Source organism: Cervus elaphus, chromosome 8 (assembly GCF_910594005.1).
Source record: "Cervus elaphus chromosome 8, mCerEla1.1, whole genome shotgun sequence".
Lineage (NCBI taxonomy): Eukaryota > Metazoa > Chordata > Mammalia > Artiodactyla > Cervidae > Cervus > Cervus elaphus.
In genome coordinates, this window is record NC_057822.1 from 15387812 (window position 1) to 15407613 (window position 19802).

The 19802-nt window shown below is 59.9% G+C and overlaps 2 protein-coding genes across 3 annotated transcripts; both read right to left on the minus strand.

Moving 5' to 3' along the window:
• Positions 1-5538: 5538 nt before the first annotated feature.
• On the minus strand, positions 5539-14193 carry CHRND (cholinergic receptor nicotinic delta subunit). Of its 2 annotated transcripts, XM_043910592.1 has the most exons (13): positions 14169-14193; positions 12769-12867; positions 12409-12554; positions 11960-12004; positions 11319-11428; positions 11055-11210; positions 10793-10902; positions 9826-10026; positions 8612-8723; positions 8403-8517; positions 7141-7345; positions 6933-7051; positions 5539-6007 (listed from the first exon to the last, which is right to left on the minus strand). In XM_043910592.1, exons 2-13 carry the CDS (start codon positions 12818-12820, stop codon positions 5825-5827), a joined length of 1554 nt encoding a protein of 517 aa, XP_043766527.1. In that variant the 5' UTR covers positions 12821-12867; positions 14169-14193; the 3' UTR covers positions 5539-5824. The 2 variants fall into 2 exon arrangements, with proteins under 2 accessions (XP_043766527.1, XP_043766528.1); XM_043910593.1 differs by lacking the exons at positions 12769-12867; positions 14169-14193 and having other exon boundaries at positions 11351-11428; positions 12409-12544.
• On the minus strand, positions 13382-18696 carry PRSS56 (serine protease 56). Its single transcript, XM_043910591.1, has 13 exons — positions 18584-18696; positions 17814-17951; positions 17176-17229; positions 16853-17042; positions 16494-16593; positions 16246-16405; positions 15866-16008; positions 15428-15590; positions 15065-15241; positions 14813-14977; positions 14665-14733; positions 14169-14275; positions 13382-13836 (listed from the first exon to the last, which is right to left on the minus strand). Exons 1-13 carry the CDS (start codon positions 18684-18686, stop codon positions 13546-13548), a joined length of 1860 nt encoding a protein of 619 aa, XP_043766526.1. The 5' UTR covers positions 18687-18696; the 3' UTR covers positions 13382-13545.
• Between the last annotated feature and the right edge of the window lie 1106 nt (positions 18697-19802).

Genomic DNA, 19802 nt, shown 5'->3' on the forward strand with positions numbered 1-19802 from the left:
GCTCCTGAGTAGGGGCTCCTCAGTGGGGCCTCAGCATCTGTGAAATCATCCACTCATGGAGTCCCCAGCTTGTGGGGGGACATAGCGAGGCCAGGGGGACCCAGGGATAAGCCTGAACAGCTCATGGGAACTCACAGTCCAAGGAGGAGGGGGACGGCAGGCAAGATGAAGGGTCTGATGAGGGGATCCAGAGGGCCCAGAAGGGCTTCCCTCATAGCTCAGTTGGTAAAGAATCTGCCTGCAATGCAGGAGACCCAGGTTCGATTCCTGGATTGGGAAGATCCACTGGAGGAGGAAATGGCAACCCACGCCAGTATTCTTGCCTGGAGAATCCCCATGGACAGAGGAGCCTGGCGGGCTACAATCCATGGGGTCCGCAAGAGTCAGACTTAGCGACTAAACTTAGCGACTTAGCGACTAAACCGACCAACCAAGAGGGGCCAGAAAACCAGCCGCATCCCCGCTGTAGATTGTGGTCAGCGGGAGGGTGGGCTGAGGCTGATCTAGGCACCGAGGGCCCTGCTGCCAGTGAGCCACCTGTCTTCTGACCAGCTATTCCCAGCAGACAGCTCAGCATGACCCAGTAGGTGGGCAGGTTCCCACACGTGCCGCCCACCCTTTGGCACGCTGGGGGAAGGCTGGGCGAGGTCTCTGAGGGCCGGAGGGAAGGCACCATCAGAGGATGTGTCCTCCTCCCCCCAAGTGAATGGCGTCTTTGGTTATTTCAATGTGTGACAGTGAAGCAGAAGTCAGCCCACCTGCCCTGTCCTTGGAGATCCAGGTGAGGTTGGCTCAGACCCAGCCCCCTGCATTGGGTCACAAGGCCCTCCTGTCCTTGCCAGGACTTCAGGGTCAGGGGGTAACAGTAGTGCCCCTGCCTTCCCCGAACTACCTCGCTCTTGCGTTTGGCCCTGCTCTGGACCCTGCGCTCGGCTTTCCTGGACGACCCCATCCCCAACCCGAAAAGCTTTGCTCTCACCACGCATCTAGGTGTGTAGCCCACTTTCCCTGGCATTTACAAAGCCAACGGCTGCTTTTCCCCACTTCACCCCCAGTTCCCCCCAGACTCAATTCTGTCACCTGTTTTGCAAAGCAGTACCTCTCCTCTTCTCTGTGCTAAGTTGCTGCAGTCATGTCTGACTCTGTGATCCTATGGACTGTAGCCCTCCAAGCTCCTCTGTCCATGGGATTATCCAGGCAAGAATACTGGAGTGGCTTGTCGTGCCTTTTCTCCAGGGGATCTTCCCGACCCAGGGATCGAACCCATGTCTCTTAGGTCTCCTGCATTGGGAGGTGGGTTCTTTACCACTAGCACCTGGGAAGCCCACCTCCTCCTCTCTGCTCACCTCCAAGACGATGCTTTGCCAAATATCATTAATGGCTTCTTCCCCATAATCATGGACCACCTACTGCCCGCCCTCCTCCACCATCCCCAGACATAGATAGTCAGCTGATTCTTGACATTTCTGACTTTCTTCCCTACAAGTGTCTGGGAAGAGAAAGGAACAGTCTGGAGAGTGACTTCCTTCTGGTAGGAACTGTACCTCCTTCTTCTGGATGCAGATTTTAACTTCCGGTTTCTCCCCTTCTCTCTGCTCTGGGAGGTCTCCTTGGTAATCTAGGGGCATCTCTGAGGAGTGGCAGTTTCTGCCCTGGAGGTGTTAAAGTGGCGGTATGGGAACCATCGGACTTCCCTGGTGGCTCAGTGGTAAAGAATCCACCTGCCAATGCAGGAGACTTGGGTTCAATCCCTGAGTCGGGAAGATCCCTTGGAGAAGGAAATGGCAACCCACTCTAGTATTCTTGCCTTGAAAATCTCATGGACAGAGGAGCTTGGCGGGCCACAGCCCACGGGGTTGCCAAGAGGCAGACAGGACTTAGAGATTAAACAACAACAGCTTCAGTTCAGTTTAGTTCAGTCACTCAGTCGTGTCCGACTCTTTGCGACTCCATGGACTGCAGCACGCCAGGCCTCCCTGTCCATCATCAACTCCCGGAGTTTACTCAAACTCATGTCCATTGAGTTGGTGATGCCATCTAGCCATCTCATCCTCTGTCATCCCCTTCTCCACCTGCCTTCAATCTTTCCCAGGATCAGGGAAAAACAGCTTGGAACCCAGTAAGAGAAAGCCTCCTGTAGTCCTCACTCACTGTCTAACAACTCTGCCACCTTCTCCTCCAGAGGCCGGAAAAGCAAAATGCTCATTTCCCAGTCTCCCTTGCAGGCGGGGCGGCCATGTGATGACCTCTTGATCGACGGGGTGTCTGCTGAAGTCAGCTGAGCGGTTTTAGCTTTTTCTTCCTGCTAAAAGGGTCAGAAAAGGCTAACCCCTTTCCTGCCTTGAAGATGATGTGAAGTACGGAGCTGTGGCAATCAAGGTGCTACCCAAGGCTTCAGGCTGGAGGACAAAGTCAGCACGTGAAGGAGGGAGGGCTGGGCAGAGAGCACAGAGCCAGGTCCCTCACAGCTTTGTGGGGCAGCTGAGCCAGGGAAGCAGCTGCCGTCTCCAGATTCTTCCCATATGAGAAAGAGGAAACCTTGATGTTTAAACCATGAGTCTTGGGGATTTTCTGTTCCTTACAGCCCAGCACATTTTCCTGATGGATTTATCGCCCTTTGAGAGAGGGTGGGTAGCTGTGCTGGCCTGGGGAAGTGTATAGGGACTCTGTCTGGCTTCATGGGAAGCTGGCCCCCTGTGGGTGTGACTTCCTGGGGAGGGAAGAAGGTGGGGTTCCATGTCACCCGGAGGGTGGACCAGTCCTGACAGCACCCTGGGGCTGGAGTGCTGGGCAAGTGGGTGCTGTTGGGGGGCCCACTGTGACCCTGGGGACCTACTCAAGAGGCATCCTTAGTTGGGTGGGGCATTTGGGGGCTGTGGCTCAGCTGGTAAAGAATCTGCCTGCCATGTGGGAGACCTGGGTTTGATCCCTGGGCTGGGAAGATCCCCTGGAGAAGGGAAAGGCAACCAGTACTCTGGCCTGGAGGATTCCATGACTGTATAGTCCATGGGGTCGCAAAGAGTCGGACATGATTGAGCGACTTTCACTTCACTTCTTCTCTAGAAGGTTTATAGCCAGTCACCTGAGCAGGCTCGACACTGAGGCCTTGCCATTGGATTGTGTAAGACTTGCTGCAAACAGAGCCACCGTGTGGCAAACAGAAGCAACAACAGTGGCCGAGGGATCTGATTTCAGCCTTGCCACCCTTACACATCTCTGAGTGGGCTTCCCAGGTGGCTCAGTGGTAAAGCATTGCCTGCAATGCAGGAGACGCCAGAGACACGGGTTCGGTCCCTAGGTTGGGAAGATCCCCTGGAGTGGCAACTCACTCTAGTATTCTTGCCTGGAGAATTACCATGGACAGAGGAGCCTGGAGGGCTGCAGTCCATAGGGTTGCAAAGAGTCAGACATGACTGAGCATACACACACACTATTTAGACATCTCTGTGCATGAGACAGAGACCCTTCCCGAGTTGGTGGCCAATTCCAGGGAAGACCCAGACTCCCTGCTCATCTGAAAGGTGTAAGTCTAAGCTAGTTTTCCTATTGAGAGGGGGTAAAAACTGAAGATTTGTACCTTGAATTTTTGGAAGGTTCATATTGGACAACAGAAGTAAGTAGGGTCAATTTTGATTTTAAATTTCTCTTCTCTTCAGTTCCATGGAAAGATTAAACATCTTTCCTTCTATATACCTGAGCTCACGAGGTCACTGATTCCCTCTGAGGGATGTGGGCTCAGCTGTGAGTCTCAAGCCTGCACATCAAGGAGGTGAAGAATGAGGTTTTCCGACCTGTCTCAGTCCCCTCTCAGTTACCACGCCAGGCCTGGATGTAGAAGGCCCCTGTGAGCGCCCAGGGGCCTGTTCTCGGTGACTGAGGCCCACGAATGAAGAATGAGATAAAAAGCCACCCCTTAAATTTGCAGGACACATGTAACTACTATGACTCCTCCTAGCAAATTTGATCTTCAGAACACCTCATGAGCCGGACTTAAGACACACTTTGCAGATGAGAAAACTGCAGCTGAGAGGTGAGGGGTGGTTGGCCCAAGGTGGTCACAGTGCTAGTGTAACCCCAAAATGTTGTCTGTCGATACAACAGATGTTTACTGTCTCACACAGTTTCTGAGGGTCAGGAACCCAGGAGCACTTGAGTGGGTACTTCTGGCTCAGAGACTTTTGGGTTCATCCGAAGGCTCCACTGTGACCGAAGGGGCCCCCTCGGCTGGAGGATCCACTTCTGAGGTCACTCACAAGGCTGTTGGCTGGAGGCCTCAGTTCCTGGCCGTGTGGACCTCTCCACGGGGCTGCTCATCATGCCAGCCGGCTTCCCCAGAGTCAGAGAGCCAGCCAGCTGACCATGAGTGAGGGCATAAGAGCAAGTGAGCGAGAATGTGCTGCGATGTCTTTCACTATCTACCCTCAGAAGTGACACACCATCACTCCATCTCAGTCTATGGGTCACAGACTATTGGTCTATTGTTCACAGTACCAATCTTGGTACTGGGTGGGAGGCGCCGCCCAGGGTGTGAGTACCAGGAGGTGGGGGTCCCTGGGCCACCCTGGAGGTAGGCAACCACACAGAACCACATCCTCAAAGAATTTGGCCCTTGGGATAGGATTGGTGGGGGCTCCCTTTGGGGTTGAGTTGTCAGATTTAGTCAGATGTAGCAAAATAAAATAGAGCGTTCCTAGTTAAATTTTAATTTCAGATAGACAATGAATCATCTTATTTTTTTAGTATATGTACGTCCCAAGTCTTGCCTTGGCAACCCTACTTTGGGAGGAGGAAAAGTGCCTGTCCCTGGGGGGATGGCCGAGTCCTGAAGCTTTCAGATGGTGCGTTTGACCTAAGCTGGACAGGCTGACCTCTGGCTTCTGTGGATGATGAACCTTACCTTTCCACCCCTGTCCTCAGTTTCCCAGAGGGACCCAGAGAGAGTGGCCGAGGCTTAAAAGCCTGGGGAAGGCCATTCTGCAGTCCTAAGGCTCCCATGTCTGCCAAGAAACTCCTTCCCTAGTAGATCTGGAGAGAGAGGCAGCCCCAAACTCGGCTCCAGGTGGGGCCTCAGACGCCCAAGGCTTAGGGGTTGGCAAGAGGGGGTGCTGTTGGAGCAGGGGAGGAAAGATCCAGGATCCCACCTGCTCCACCCCCACTTGGGGGAGGGGGAAGCTAGAAGATGCCTTTGTCTCTCTGACCCCTCACAGAGCGGTGTGCAAACTCCCTGGTCCCTAAGCCAGCCCCCTGCAGGCGTGTGTGCTAAGTCGCTCAGTCCTGTCTATTTGCAATCCAATGGACTGTAGCCTGCCAGGCTCCCCTGTCCATGGGGATTTTCTAGGTAAGAATCCCGGAGTGGACTGTCATGCCCTTTTCCAGGGGATCTTCCCAGCCCAGGGATTAACTCACTCTCTTGCATCTCCTGCACTGGCAGGCAGGTTCTTAATCACTAGCGCCATCTGGGAAGCCCAAGCCAGCCCCCTGCCTCCCCACAAATCGCCTTGCTTCACCCCCAGCCGATGTCCACGATCAGACCTTCTCCAGGGGCTCCAGGTTTTATTTGCAAAAGAACCACCGTTGAGAGGTGGGGCTCCCCCCTCCATTCCTGGACCTCAGCTGTCTCTGCCCCAGCTTTGCAAGGACTAACTGGGCTCAGGTCTCAGGGCCGAGATTTGGCCTCCCCAGGAAGAGCTGGTGGTCTCTCAGACACCCCTGTCCACACCGCTACCCGCCCCACCCCCAGCCCCTGCAGGCCCATCCCTTTCAAGGCAAAGCCCCTCCCCCCACGCCCTGAAATGGCCTTGGTTGCTGGGCTGGGCCAAGGGCTCTAGATGAAGCGCTTGTCCTTCTCACGGTAAGAGAAGGGGTCCCCAGGGAAAGGCTGGGGTGGAGGCTGGTTGTAGGCGCCCTGCAGGAAGATCCAGGCTGTGCCCACCACCATGATGGGTGTCACCACGAATAGGCAGAGTCGGTCCACGGTGCGAGCGACCCGGTTCCAGCAGTCCTTCTCCTGGGGCCAAGGGTGACAGAGACAGTGGGGTGAGAAGGGCCCCCAGATCACAGACTCCCACCCCAAGCTGGGGCCCCGTGACAGATGCACGGCCTCAGCATAGCTGTGGGGGCTACCTCGGGCTTGCAGCAGACGGGAGGTGCTGGCGTGTCCCCAGCAAATACCCAGGCCCCCCTGCTCCCCAGTGACTGGCAGGGCTGGTTATCCGGGAATGTCCAGGAGACAGAGAGCAGGGCCATGGCCTAGCCCCAACCACGTGGTGCTGCCACGTGCCTGTACGTGAACTGAAAAAAGTACCCCTATCTCAAGAGAAAATTTTTACAAGTTGTATACATTAGGGGTAAAGAACCTGCCTGCCAGTGCAGGAGACCTAAGAGACCCGGGTTCGATCCTTGGGTCAGGAAGATCCCCTGGAGGAGGGCATGGCAGCCCACTCCAGTATTCTTGCCTGGAGAATCCTATGGACAGAGGAGCCTGGCGGGCTACAACCCATAGGATCACACAGTCAGACATGACTGAAGCGACTTAGCACATATACACACGTACAATATTGAACAATCATATAAGGCAGCCTTTTAAGTGTCTGGCTTTGTCTGGAGTTTCAGGCTTGGAGTTGAGCAGGGACAGAAAATGATTGGCAGCTGGGAGAAAGAAGGGACCCTAAGGGAGGTCCAGAGTGTGGCCCCAATAGGGCAGAGCTGTGTGCTTGCATGTATACCTGAGTGTGTGCCTGGCCACACACACTGCTTTGAGGTTTTAAGCAGGGGCTCCCCCTCCCTTACAGGCCTGGAATCTGCACTCACTGTTCACTCCTTCATCTAAGTTGGCAGGTATCTCGGAGGGGAGCTGTGCCCCCTTAAGACAGGATATGCTTGATTAGTGCACTACTTGAACACCTGTACATGGCAACACCGTGGCTACTCACCTCATTGTAATTGTTCTGATCCTTCATGTGGTTGACGATGAAGTTGGCCCCATCTACAGCTGGCTTCAGCTCACTGAAGAGTTCCTGCTGGGCCTGCTCAGAGCCTGCTGGAGGCCGGCCTGTGGACACCAGGCCAGGGGTGTGCATGAGGCCTGCGCTTACCCCACCTCCCATGGATGGGCCAAACTCCAAGCCACTGGAGACTCACGTGCCGTGGTAAGGCGCCGAGCCAGCCCATGCCGCTCTGACTGCTTCTCAAACATGAGGTCACTTCGGGACTTGAGTGAAAAGTACTCCTCTGCCTTGGAGATGTAGCCCAGGGAGCTGCTCCTCCGGATCAGGGTCCCGGGGCTGGGCCCGTCCTCCGCCGGGCGGGACATGTGCAGGATCTCAGGAAGGGTCTCCAGGAAGAGCTGGGCAGGTCAGAGGGGCCATCATACAAAGTGGGTCAGCTTCACTCATCCAAATATTGGGGCTCCACCCCTGGCTGCCACAAGGTGGTCCCCAATCCATCATTTATCCCCCTGCCCCTACTGATGGACACTTAGCTTGCTTCCAGTTGTCCCTCACTACTCAGCATAGAGAAGAACTCATTGGTTGAAAATGAATTCCAGGTGAAAAACAAAAGGTCAGAAAAATGACCCAAATGCTGAGCTAAGACCAGAAAAGTTGCTAAACGACCCCCGTCAGCTGTCCCCAAACAACCAGGTGGCCCTGCAGAGGCCAAGAGGCAAGGACAGCACCCCTCCTGGGGACCCTGCCCCCACAGTTCTCACTTTGTTTTGAATCGAAGTATAACCAATACACAATAGAATCAACAAACCGCCATCCTGTAACCAGGTGAAATTCTGCAGAAGCATTTCACTGTGTAAACACCTCTCAGATAAGAACTTTATCTAAGATGTTCCCTCCTGCCTGTGTGTGTGTGTGAGTTGCTCAGTCCTGTCCGACTCTTTGAGACCCTATGGGCTGTAACCCACCAGGCTCCTCAGTCCACGGCATTCTCCAGGCAAGAATACTGGAGTGGGTTGCCATGCCCTCCTCCAGGGGATCTTCCCAACCCAGGGATTGAACCTAGATCTCCTGCACTGCAGGCACAGATTATTTATCTGAGCCACCAGGGAAGCTCCCCTCTTTCCTGCCTGGCCCCATCAATTCCTACGCAGCCCCAGAGGGAATCACCACACCCAGACTTCTAGCACTAAAGACTGGTTTTGCCTGTCCTTGAACTTCACAGAAAGGAAATCTTGCAGTCTCTTTAAAGTCTGACTTTGGGTTAACATTCAGCCTGGGGCAAGTCGAGAAGCCAGGGTAGCAACCCCCCCGCTCCCACACACCATATGCACGTGCGCATGCGCTCCACCGCCGGGTACCACGCAGCGCGCCCGTGCTTGTGTACGCATGCGCCTCGCCCATTCCGCTGCAGAGAGGCACTGGACAATCTCCAGCTCTTGGCTACTGAGCCCTCACCTTCTTCACCCGCTCAGACAGCACGTGGGTGCTGGGTGTGCGGAAGTGAATGTTGAGCACGATGACACAGATCACCACGACCATGGTCACCAGCACCATGCCAAAGAGCAGGAACCTGTGGGCGCAGGTGCAGTCTGGAGCCCCTGCCCAGGGTGGGGACTGGTAGGGTGGGGTGGGGTGGGGTGGGGCGGTCGGGGAGGGCCGCTCACTTGCCGATGAGGGGGATGGCCATGGACGTGGCTGGCAGCCGCTTGGAGATGAGCAGCAGGAAGACAGACTGGGCCAGGAGCACCGAGATGGCCATGGATGTCTTCTCGCCACCTGGAGGAGCCTGTCCTTAGCTATGACCTCTGGCCCGGGGCCTGGAGGGTCTCACGGTGGCCCCCTGCACTATTGTCCACAATGCCATGATGCCCAGGGCTCAGGAGCTAGAGCGCTTGGGTTCCCATCCATCTTGCCCCTTATTGCTGGGTGACCTTGGACAAGCGGCCTAACCTCTCTGTGCCTCAGAGTCCTCACTGCTAAACTTTGGGAGGACAGAGTGAGACAGTGTGTCTTAAATGCTCCGACTCTGCCTGGCACTGGGTGAGGGCTCAAGGAACACCTGCCATCCTCGTCAGCCAACCCCTGCCCTCCTAGACCACAGATCTGCTGTGTCCCGCCCAGTGTAGAAGCCCCAGGGTGTCCTCACACCAGACTAACACTCCTCCTGTCACCCCTGTGCTCAGAGACCCCAGCCCAGCACTGCCCTGCCCTGCCCACCTGAGCCCCTGAGAAGCGCTGTGGGGTGGGCCCTGTGGTCACAGACCCCTGGCCCCCGCCCCAGTGCCCCTTCTCGGCCTGCAGCGCACTTCACAGCCTGGCTCTGGTTCCCACCCCACCACCCCCAGACTGCACTCCCAATCCTGTATTTTCCACCCTGCTTGCCAGGGTCAGGGCTGGATCACATTTGTCTCTGGGACTCACCGTGCCCTGCTCATAGTAAATGTTCTGGAGCCAAGTGACCACAGATGACATGTGACATGACACCTTCTAGAACCAGGTGAGTATAGATCGCATGCCCCCTGCCCTGGCTTCCTAGAGACCCTGTGATCCACCCATTGGCTCCGCAGCCAATCTCTCCCCAGTGGAGGGAGACTCTAGTGTTCTCCCTAGGGTCTTTGAGAAGCCCAGCATGAGAGGCAGAAGTGAGGTCCAAGAGGGATGGGACTCCCTGGGGCCCTGTCCACTTAAGGGATGTCCCACAGGGTCACTGACAGGCCTTCCGCTGACAGGCCATGTGCTCCACATGCATGGACCCTGGGCAGGGAACCCCAGGAATGGTGGCTCCCCCGCCAAGTGGCTCCTGGGGAAAGTGAGGGGCAGGGCTGGGGCGACTGAGCTCGGGGGTCCTCGGGGAGGGGGTGCCAGGCACTGGGCTCACAGTCGGCTGGCAGGTAGAAGACCAGGTTGATCATGAAAGAGATGAGCACGCAGGGCACCAGGATGTTGATGACGTAGAAGAGCGGCTTGCGGCGGATAATGAGGTAGAAGGTGACGTCCTGGCGGTTGGGACTGTCCAGCGGCGCACTGGGGTCCACGTTGACCCTGGCTGGCCGGTGTACTATCTCCCATTCCCCGTTCTCTGAGGGAGACACGTGGACGCTGTGGGGTCAGGCTAGGCAAGGTGGCCAAGGAGAGGCTTGGTGCAGGATGGGGGGCTAAGTGGGGAGTGAGCCGGCCTAGGGGCTCAGCCAGGCCTGTCTGCAGGGTCCTAAGGGGGCTGGGGGTGGGGACACAGAGGAGGGTTCACGTTCTGTTTGTGGATGTCTTTCCCTGGGGCTTGGGATGAATGTTTCACTCTACAAGAGCAAAGTTTTCCTCTGAGATGGATTTTTTTTTTCTCCTTGGGAGAAATAAAAGCTGAGGCCATATGTGGTTCAAATAAGAGCCTTGGGGAATAACAAAGCAGTCAGAGGAATCACTACCCCCCCCCATGATGTACCAGCCTTGGGACGAGCGGAATGTGGGTCTCCTCTGACAGACAGGGGCAAGTGGTTGGACCCCATAAAAGGTCTGAGCCTGGTCACAGAGGGGGGAGGGGGCCATTGGGAGGGGGCAGCATTAATACTGTGTGGAAGACACACGGCACACACATCAGATGACAGCCAAAGCCCCAACCACCCCCTGGGCCCTCTGGGGATGGGAAAACTAGACCACCCCCCTCATCCGTCGGCCAGATCAACCCCAGGGACCCTGTCCAGACCGGGAAGGGTCTGTGTCCACCTGCACGTCTGTGTACCGGTGTGACCATGTCCCCGTGTATGTACACACACGTGCAGCTCTGTGACTGTATCTGTGGGTGGGTGTCTGGGGGAGCCTGGCCACCTAGGAGCTGCAGCTCCCGGCACCTGTGAAGCCCTCGGGATCGATGATGATCCACTCCACAGGGTAGGAGCGGCCGTCTTCTTCATCCTGCCTCAGGCTCAGGGTGATCTCCTTGGTCGTGTACTTGAGCGAACTGGCGAGGGCAGAGGGCAGAGAGTGGGTCTCAGCCGCTGGCTGGGGACACAATGGGGATGGGGCCTCTGCCTGGCTGGGGGCGGTGTTTGCCTCCCTCGGCCCCTGGCAGGGTGCCCTGGTGGGGAGGGGCGGTCAGAGAAGTGGGGGCACCTGAACTTCAGGGAGCAGTTCTGCCAGTCGAAGGGGAAGTAGGTGACCGAGATGGGGCAGGAGGAGCGGAAGATGGCAGGCGGCAGCCAGTAGACAGAGCCCGAGGGATAGATGAGCACATTGCAGGAGTAGGAGATCTGGAAGGAGCCGTCATTGCTGGGAGACACGGACAAGGGCCACAATGAGTGCTGGCCAGGGTTGGGGGGGGCAGAGGTGGGAGGGTGGGGGGGGGGAGGGGGGAGGCAGGGGGGGCTGCGGCTCAACTTGTTCTCCAGCACAATCTCTGGGAGCCACACCATGTCAGCAGGCAGGCGCAGGACGCTGATGTTCCCAAAGTCTTCAGCGTCCCACTGCAGCCGGCTGTCTGTCCAGCTCTGGAAGCCCAAAAGGAATGTCAGCAGTGGGCTCTGCTGTTGTCTGGGGTCCCTCACTTCCCCCCTACACCCTGTGCCAACCACTTCCCTGGGGGGGGCGCGGAGACTCGACGGGATCTGGGGCTGGGACAAAAGAGGTTGGGGGAGGTGGGTACAGAGTGGGACTCAGTTCTGTCATGTACAGCTGTGTAGGATGTGCACTGCACAACTAAGGGAGGACTATTTCCATAGTGGACATAGAAGACTGACTGACAGGTAGCAGACAGCGTCTTCTAATAAAATCAAGCCGCTGTGAGAGTGTTCCCTGAGATGAAGATCCTAATTCACCGAAGGCTCTATCTGCACTGTGGTGGCACTAGCTGGTGAGAAGAGCAGTTGGGTCTGGGGTTTCTCAGGAGGCAGGGGCCAGTCTGTCCTGGAGGACAGTATCTGAAGCAAGCTGGGGATTCCCCAGCAGAAGAGAGCATAGGGGAATTTGGACGCTGCATCCTCTCTCCGACCCCCTGGCTCTGTGTGGGGTGTTCTCCTTACCTGCTCGATCCACACATTCGTGGTGAGGGTCTCTTCAACTTCTTTCTGTAATCAAACAGGAAGCCGGTGCCCCAGAGGCTGGTACACATTCCCCAGGTGCCTTCTCCCAGCTCCCACCCGGGGGGAGACCACGATGATGACCTGTCCCCAGCAGTCAGGAGTGGATGGACAGATCAAGAAGCAGGGAGGGCATACGGCCTCTTGAATGTGTCATGGGTGCAAAATGGGGTGGGGGGGGAGAACCCAGAACTGAAGCTGAAGTGGAAGGGGCAACACCTGAGGTCTGCAGGCAGCACGGGGCGTGGAGAGGGCCTGAGTGCACTTCCTTGGAAGAGGACCTACGGGAGCTGGGGCTGGGGCCTTGACCATCCTCCTCACGGCCATCCCAGCCGGACCTCCAGGAAGCGGTGGCTGCCGCCCTTCCCCCACCAGCCAGGAGGGGCCCTCACCAGGGAGATGAGGTTGGAGAGGGTGAGAGCCAGGGAGATCTCCACGCTCTCCTCTTTGTGCGCTGCGGGCCGCAGTTCCTTGTTGTAGGCCTTCTCCTCAAACAGGTGCCGGATCAGCCGCTCCTCCTCGTTCAAGCCCCAGCTGCCTGGGGAGGGTGGGGGACAGGGGCCCAGGGAGGACGCTGCATTGAGGTCCTGCTGGGCATGCAGTGGGATCCCAGGGGCCGGCCCCTCCAGGGAAAAAATGGCCGTGGGAGTGGGGAGGTGGGCCTAATGCTGGGAGAGGGTGTCCCGGGCGAGAGGAGGAGGGAGGAGACCATGCACTGGGGACCCTTTGGAGAGGGTGATGGCCATTCTTACCGCACACGACCAGGGCAGCCAGCAGCCCCAGCGTTAACACAGGCCCTTCCATCCTGTTCCTCTGACTGGGTCTTGGGTCTGCCCCTCCGGTCAGCAGGGCTGGGGAGTGTGGGTGGGTTCCAAGGGGACAGGTGCAGGGTGGGGGTGTGGAGGGGAGAGCAAAGGAAAGAGGCAGCCGGAAATGCAATCTGACACCTCTAGGCTCTTTGGCAGGGCAGGGCAGAGAAACTGGGGCAGGTGATGAGGGGGTGGGGACAGGGACTGGCCGGCTGGGGCAGGAGCCAGGGGACCTAAGGCAGAGGGACTCCCCACAGCTACCGGTGAGGGTCGGAGCTGGGCGGAGAGGCTGAAGGCTGGGGGCAGCGCTGGGCAGCCACAGACAGGGCAGCGGGGACAGGCAGGTCGGCTGCTGCCGTTTCTTGGGAGGCAGACTGATATCCTGAGATTGGGGCTTTGCAGCCTTCCTCCAGTGTCTTTGTGACCTCTATCAGCTGAATCTGGAGGCTGGGACCTACCCCTCAAGCCCCAGTGTCCACCCACCCCAGTCCCACCCTAAAGAAGCTCTAGAATGGTCTTTGTGGATCATAAATAATGTTTATTAAAGCAGCTGTGATTTTCTGGTGGTGCATCTGAGAAGACACATGGAGCCCTAACCCCCTGCCCCCACCCCACTCTGGCAGTGACGGTTTGTCATCGTGCTCCTTGATCCCCTCCCAGGCCCTGGAGCAGCGGTCCTGATGGGGGTGTGGGAGACAGGGGGTGGAGAGGAGACCCGGCTCAGGGCCACCTGGCTGGGGCCATGTGAGGGCTGAGTGGGTGGTGCCCCTTCCTCCCCAGCCCTCGGCCCTGCCTTGAACCCTTGAGGGCTCCCTCGGGCTCTGCCTCCGCCAGGGCTGCCAGGCGGAAGGCCTGCAGGGCCTGCAGCAGCAGCCGGGGAAGGCTTCGGGCCAGTGTGGCTGGCTCCAGACCCACCAGGCCACCAAAGACCACATGCCGGCCCCCCAAGCCTGCCCAAACCCAGGCTCGGAAGAGCCCGGTTAGTGTCTTGGAGCCCAGATCTGCCAGGACCTGCAGAGGGGGAAGGCAGACAGCTCAGGGGCCCACAACCCCACTCCTGGTCCCCCTCCTCCTTGCCCCAGAAACTCACAGGCAGAGCTACCCCCCCCCCAATCCAGCACACTTCCTGCTCACTTGGACACGCCCACACTCCACTCACACCTCCTCTCCACTCCTTCACACCTACCCAACCCCCAGCTCACATTCAGCTGCCCTCCCCATAGCCATCCCCCTACCCATGGCTGTTGGGGGAGGGTCCCTTCTGTTCCCCCTCCCCAGCAGGGCTGACCCAGGTTAGCCTTCCCAGGCCACTGTGAAGGAGTCTGGGAAGCCTGGGGACCCACCTCGTTAAAGTCCATGGCCAGGCGCTCCGGGGGCACCTGCAAGATCCAGGCGTGGGTGCCCTGGAGGGTGGCCAGCTTCTGCCGCAGGGGCTCCAGCCCAGGGCAGCCTGCAGGAAGAGGAGAGACCTCGGGAATAGGAGAGAACTGACGCTAGTATGGAGTCGGGGTGATATTCCCACCAGAACCTCGGGACACCTCCCAGTGGGCAGACCTCCACATGCTGGGATGGGGCAGCCGAAGTTCAGAGGGGTTAAATGGTAACACAAAGCCCAGCCTCTGTGGACACTGGAGCAGGCCCAAAATCACAAGTTCCACACCCCGCCCCCCCCGCAACAAAGAATCATGCGCCCTGCTGCGAGGGAGGGCGAGAGCGGGTCTGACCGGTGCCAGATGGGGTGAAACTGCATCCCAGCACAGACGACCGTGACAGTCCCCTCCTGGACACGGCCTCCCTTGGCCGGCTCCCCTAGCGGCCGCCGGTAGAGGGCGTCATTACCATTCACTTCCCCGCGCCGCTCCGACCTCCGCTTAGGGAACCGAGGGCCCGCAGCCCGGGGAGACGATCCTGGGGAGACGCAGGGTTAGGGGAACGGCGCGGCCGCGCTGGGGTGGGCCGGGGCTGGGCTGCGAATGGCTTGGAGTACCTGAGTGCAGCCGCTGCTCTCGGGAGGGGTGCCTGGGAGGATCCCGGAGCGACGGAGCGGGGCGAGCCGGGGCTGGTGCCAGGCGACGCACCCCCGGGCGCGGGCCGAACAGCTCCTGGGCCCCTCGCAGGAGCTCCAGGAGGGTGTGCGCCAGCGAGCGCAGCTCTGCGGGCGGGACGAGGGTCCGAGCGGCGGTCAGACGTGGGCCAGACCCTGGGGCCCTCCCGGCCCAGCCGCGGGAACCGGACTGACCACATCGCCGCCGGCGCTGCAGACACTGCTGGTGCGCCAGACGCGCACAGGCGCCCGCGGGCCCCAGGCATAGGTGGGCGTAGAAGGCGCAGGGTGGGGCGGCCTCTGTCTGCGGTTCCTCCGACGGGTCCCAAGCCAGAAGCTCCCTGCAGCTGGGCTCGCGGCTGAAGGGAGAGGCTGCGGGGGGCGTCAGGGATTAGCTTACCACCTCTCCCCTGCTTTAAGTCCTAGCCCCGCAAATCCCTCCCAGGAGGAAAATAAGCTTTCTCCACGCAGGAGCCTGGGGGCCGGTGGGGGGGCTCGTCCCAGGGCAGTTATGGGGCACTCTGGGCAAGGGGTGGGGGTGGGGGGAAAGGTGCTCACCGCTCATCTGCTCCTGGAGCCAGTCCTTGAACACAGCCACACGGGTGTAGACCCCAGGCTTCCCTGGCTCCCCGCATCCGTCCCCCCAGGAGGTGACCCCGTACAGAACCTCCTTGGGGCGGGGGCCGGGCTCAGAACAGGTCAGGGGGCCTCCCGAGTCACCCTGCAAGGACCAAGAGAGAGAGGCAAGAGAGAGGTCACTGGATGGACCCACCTCATCGCCGCCGCCCCCCCCCCCCCGCCCCAATGACACCCTTATGCCTGGCAGGGTCAGGCAGCTCTGAGCTCTACTGGGGTTACCACACTTGTACCCATTTTAGCGATGAGGACACAGAGGTGCAGAGAAGTTGAGTGACAGCCTGATTGTAGAAGGAAAGGAGGCGGTCCCGCCGCCGGGGAGTGGCCCACCACCACCCTCCGATCCGGCAGGGCTCCTACCTGGCACGAATCGATGCCCCCGGCCAGGTAGCCCGCACAGAGCATGCTGCTGGGGCGTAGCCCTGGTCCCAGGGCCCTCCTGCAGGTGTCGGCGCTGAGCAGGGGCACACGGGCCTCCCTCACTGCCTCGGCCTCTGGCCCATCTAAGGGAAGCCAGGGAAGGGGCTCAGGCCTGGACGGCAGGGGTCCTGTTTTAGGGTTCCCCCTTCCCACCGCCCTCCTTGATTCTTCCCCACTTGGTGAGATGGGCATCATTTTGCAAAGACAGCTGGGCATAGGTCAGAATCCTTCCACCCCAGCCTTCCCAAGCTTCATCACTCCAGACCCCCATTTCCCCCACGCCCCCGCGCGGCTCACCCAGGCCCTGTCCTGCCTAGTACCTTCGAAGAGGGCACCCCAGCCCGCGATGGCGCAAGGAGTTCCTGCGGGGGGCTCCTGGGGCTTCCGGGGCAGGCACACGGGGCGCGCAGCCCCCGTCGGGCTCACCGGAGTCCACAGCTGCACCAGGGCCAGGTCGTTGTGGAAGGTCCGAGGGTCAAACTGGGGAGGGGGTGGCGGCGCCGTGTCAACGAGGCGTGGGCTGGGAGTGCTGTTCCCAAGTCTGAGGGCCTGGGGGTTGCCCTCTCACCTTCGGGTGGGGCACGATGCGGTTCACCTGCACCTCCTCTGCCGGTTCCCCCCGGGGTCCCTCGGCCAGCGTCACGGTCCACAGAAGCTCGTTCGGGGCGCTGCGGCGCGAGACACGCAGGATAGGAATGCGAGAAACTTTCCTCTGGAGATCCTACCCTCCGCCCACGGGTACCACCCACCCCCCAGCGAGCCGGAGGCCGTGGACGGTGCGTCCCGGGAAGACTCCGAGCCGGGAAAGGGGACAGCTGCCGCCAGGGGGCAGCAGAGACCGCGCCTCGCGCGCGGCGCCCCAACCCGACGACTCGGGAAGAGTTGGAGCCCTGCGCTGGGGATCCCGGGCCCGGGGGCCCGACGTACCCCGCGAAGCAGTGCGCCGCCGTGAGCACCCAGGACGCGGCCACCAGGACGCCGCCGCACAGAGGCTGCCCGCCGAGCTGCAGCCTCACCAGCCAGGGCCAGGCCCCCGGCGGTGCCGCCTTGCCCCCGACAATGCGGCCGTGCGCCCGCGTCACGTTGACGTCGCCCGGGCGCCTCTCGCCACACGGCCCTGGAAAGGCCAAAGGGGCACAAGTCAGGAAGCACAAGTCCCGGTCGTCCTAACCATCGAGACCCCTCCAGGGTCCACCCTGCGCTCAGCCCTACTCTCCTCCCCCCCACACCCCAAGCCTTTGCAACCTCACCTGGCTCAGGTGAATCCTGCAGGAGGGGGGCTTGAGGCCTGGGACGCCCAGGTGCTGCTGAGAAACACACCTCTGAGCCTCACGGCCACCCTTCCCCTCTTCTCCACTCCAGGCTGGGCCTGAGCCCTCTCCCCGCCTCAGGGAGCACCCCAAACCACCCCCCCCCACCACCCTGCCCAGTACTGTGTGTGTGTTCATCGCTCAGTTTCCGACTTCTTGCGACCTCATGGACTAGCCCATCAGGCTCCTCTGTCCATGGGATACTCCAGGCAAGAATACTGGAGTGGGCTGCCATGCCCTCCTCCAGGGAATCGTCCCCACCCAGGGATCAAACCCAGGTCTCCTGCATTGCCGGCAGGTTCTTTGCCCTGTGAGCTACTTGGGAAGGGTCTATTTCAGCTGCCATAAATGGCTCACTGTTCACCAGATGAGCCCAGACTGTGCCAGCCCTCCTGCCTTTGCAGGTGCTGTGTGCCCAAGCCTGGTGGGTGTGCCCTTTCCACCTGGGGAGACCCTCCCCCGCCTATTCTTGGTTGCAGCCCCACCCGGTCTGTGTGTGTCCCCAAGAGGGTGTGAGTTCTGATGGAAGGGATGGGGTGGACAGGAGAAGAGGCCCGGGGTAGTTGGGGCGAGCTCACCAGGGCATGGGGTGGTATGGTTGGCACAGCTCCGGCACTCGTGCAGTCTGTGCTGAATCTCCATCGCCACCCGATTCACCGCCCACTGGGCGCTTCTCTGGGCAGCCTGCAACACCTTCGTCCCCTGGGCGGATAGAGCTGCCGGGGACACAAGTTCCTCATGCAGTGTTGGGGAAGAGCCCCAGGCTCGTCCACCTTGCTCCAGCCATGAGCCCTGCCTTGGGACACCCTGGAGGAAGGCAAGCTGGGCTGCTGGAGTCCCGGGAGGGAATGGCACTCAGCCACCAGCCCCGGCACTCAGAGCAGATAGGCTCGGATGCTCGGCCTGAGATAGCTCTGCGATTTCAACCGGGCTGGGCTGGAGTCCTTAAAAAACGAGGGCCTTTCCTTAGAAAACCTTGAAGGAAAAACAGCACCCCAAAGGTGCAGATATTACTGGATGCAGGCTTATGGACACAAAATGACCGTGGTGGGTCGAGTTCCCCACCTTGGGGCCCAGGTAGCCAAGAGGATGCTGCCCTGGGCCCCTTCCTCCCTGCTGGACCCAGAACCTTCTGGAAAACACACCTTTTGGCAGTGCTTGCCAGCTGTCCCCTCCCTCCCCGCCTCGGTCTCCCCTTTCCTCTCCCACCTGTGTCTCAGTTCTCGCCCCTTCTGCCAGCAGAGGGGGGCGACGGGGGCGCAGAAGGGGCTAAAGGGCCCTATGAGTGGAGATGGTAAGCTCAGGGCCCCCTGCCTGAGACCCCTCCCCCTTCCTCGGGCCAGCTCACCTTGCAGGGTGCTGGGGGGCACGCGCATGTACAGCGGGTGCCCGTGGGCAGACCGTGGGTCTGGGAGGGGCGGCAGCAGCAGCAGCAGCGCGGCCAGCAGCATGGTGACCCTGTCCCTGCGCTCCGTCCCCCTCAGGGTCCGCCCTCCAGGCGCTTATCCTCGGTGCCTGCCTCCTGGGCACTGAGTTCTCGGCCCTCGGACCATCTGACTCCGTTCTCTCACTTCAAAATGACCCGCTTCCCTTGGCCCGTCCCTCACCTGGCCCTTTACTCCCAGGAGCCCACAGGGGGAAATGGGGCCTGGGGCAGGGGGGTGCTATAGAGAGGACAGACTGCGGGAGGGGGGCCGGGATCGGGGGAGGGAATGGGGTAGTGGGCTCACCTTTGAAGTTTCATCATCTGGGCTCTGAGGCTCCCCCCCGCTGTCTGTCAAAGGAGCCCTTGTTTCTGCGGCTCCATCAAAGGGGCCTGGACAGGCCAGAAGAGCTGACCGTTGGGCTGGGGGCCAGGCAGAGGGGGCTGGTGGGCAGGTCCTGTCTCCAGGGCACAGAAGAGGGGGGATTCCCATCGGCCTCTATTCCCTGAGGAGTTTACGGCTATGTTGGGGGTGGGTGTGTGTGTGTGCAGACACCCCTGGAGGGGAGGAGGCAGGGGGCGTCTGAGGGTCTTCTGCAGCCCCGCCCCCTGAAGAGGTGCCCAAGCTCCCAGCCTCTCTGCCCCTAATTGCTTGGCAGCGTCCCTCCCCAGTGTGGCCATTTCTAAAGATGATCAAAGCGCCCTAATTAGCGCAGTAATTGCCGCCCTGGGAGGAGCGGGGTGGGAAGAGACGGAGGAAGGCAGACGCTGCAGTGGCCCCGAGGGGAAGGCGGGAGATGAAAGTCCCCCCCACAGTGGCCCAGTTCGGGAAGGACAGGCCCCAGCAGCCTCTGCTGCTCTCCCAGACCCCCTGCCCTGCGCAGGGCCCGCTCGGGCTGCCGGGGCGGCATTGTTCTCAGTTGCTGTGACCCTGATCTGGCAGAAGAGTCTTCTGGCATCTCATGTGAAGGGCCACAAATGGGCAGCTCTTAGGGGCCCACGTCCCCCACCTGGGCAGCGAGGAATTGCCCCCACTACCCCACAGAATGTCCTGGGACCTGAAAAACTATCCTGGTGCCCCCATTCATTCTGGTGACCCTAGGGCGCCTTTGGCCCGGCCTGGTGCTTTTTTCAGAGTAGATCT

Excerpts from the sequence above, each read along its gene's own strand:
- CHRND (XM_043910592.1), bottom strand. The coding sequence starts at position 12,820 with ATGGAAGGGCCTGTGTTAACGCTGGGGCTGCTGGCTGCCCTGGTCGTG. Across the intron at positions 12,005-12,408 it reads TCTCCAACCTCATCTCCCTG|AAAGAAGTTGAAGAGACCCT; the intron begins GTGAGGGCCCCT and ends GTTTGATTACAG. Across the intron at positions 8,724-9,825 it reads CTTCTACCTGCCAGCCGACT|GTGGCGAGAAGACATCCATG; the intron begins GTGAGCCCAGTG and ends AGGCTCCTCCAG.
- PRSS56 (XM_043910591.1), bottom strand. The coding sequence starts at position 18,686 with ATGCTGCTGGCCGCGCTGCTGCTGCTGCTGCCGCCCCTCCCAGACCCA. Across the intron at positions 16,594-16,852 it reads GCGGCGCACTGCTTCGCGGG|CGCCCCGAACGAGCTTCTGT; the intron begins GTACGTCGGGCC and ends CTCGCGCCGCAG. Across the intron at positions 16,406-16,493 it reads GCATCGTGCCCCACCCGAAG|TTTGACCCTCGGACCTTCCA; the intron begins GTGAGAGGGCAA and ends CCCCCTCCCCAG.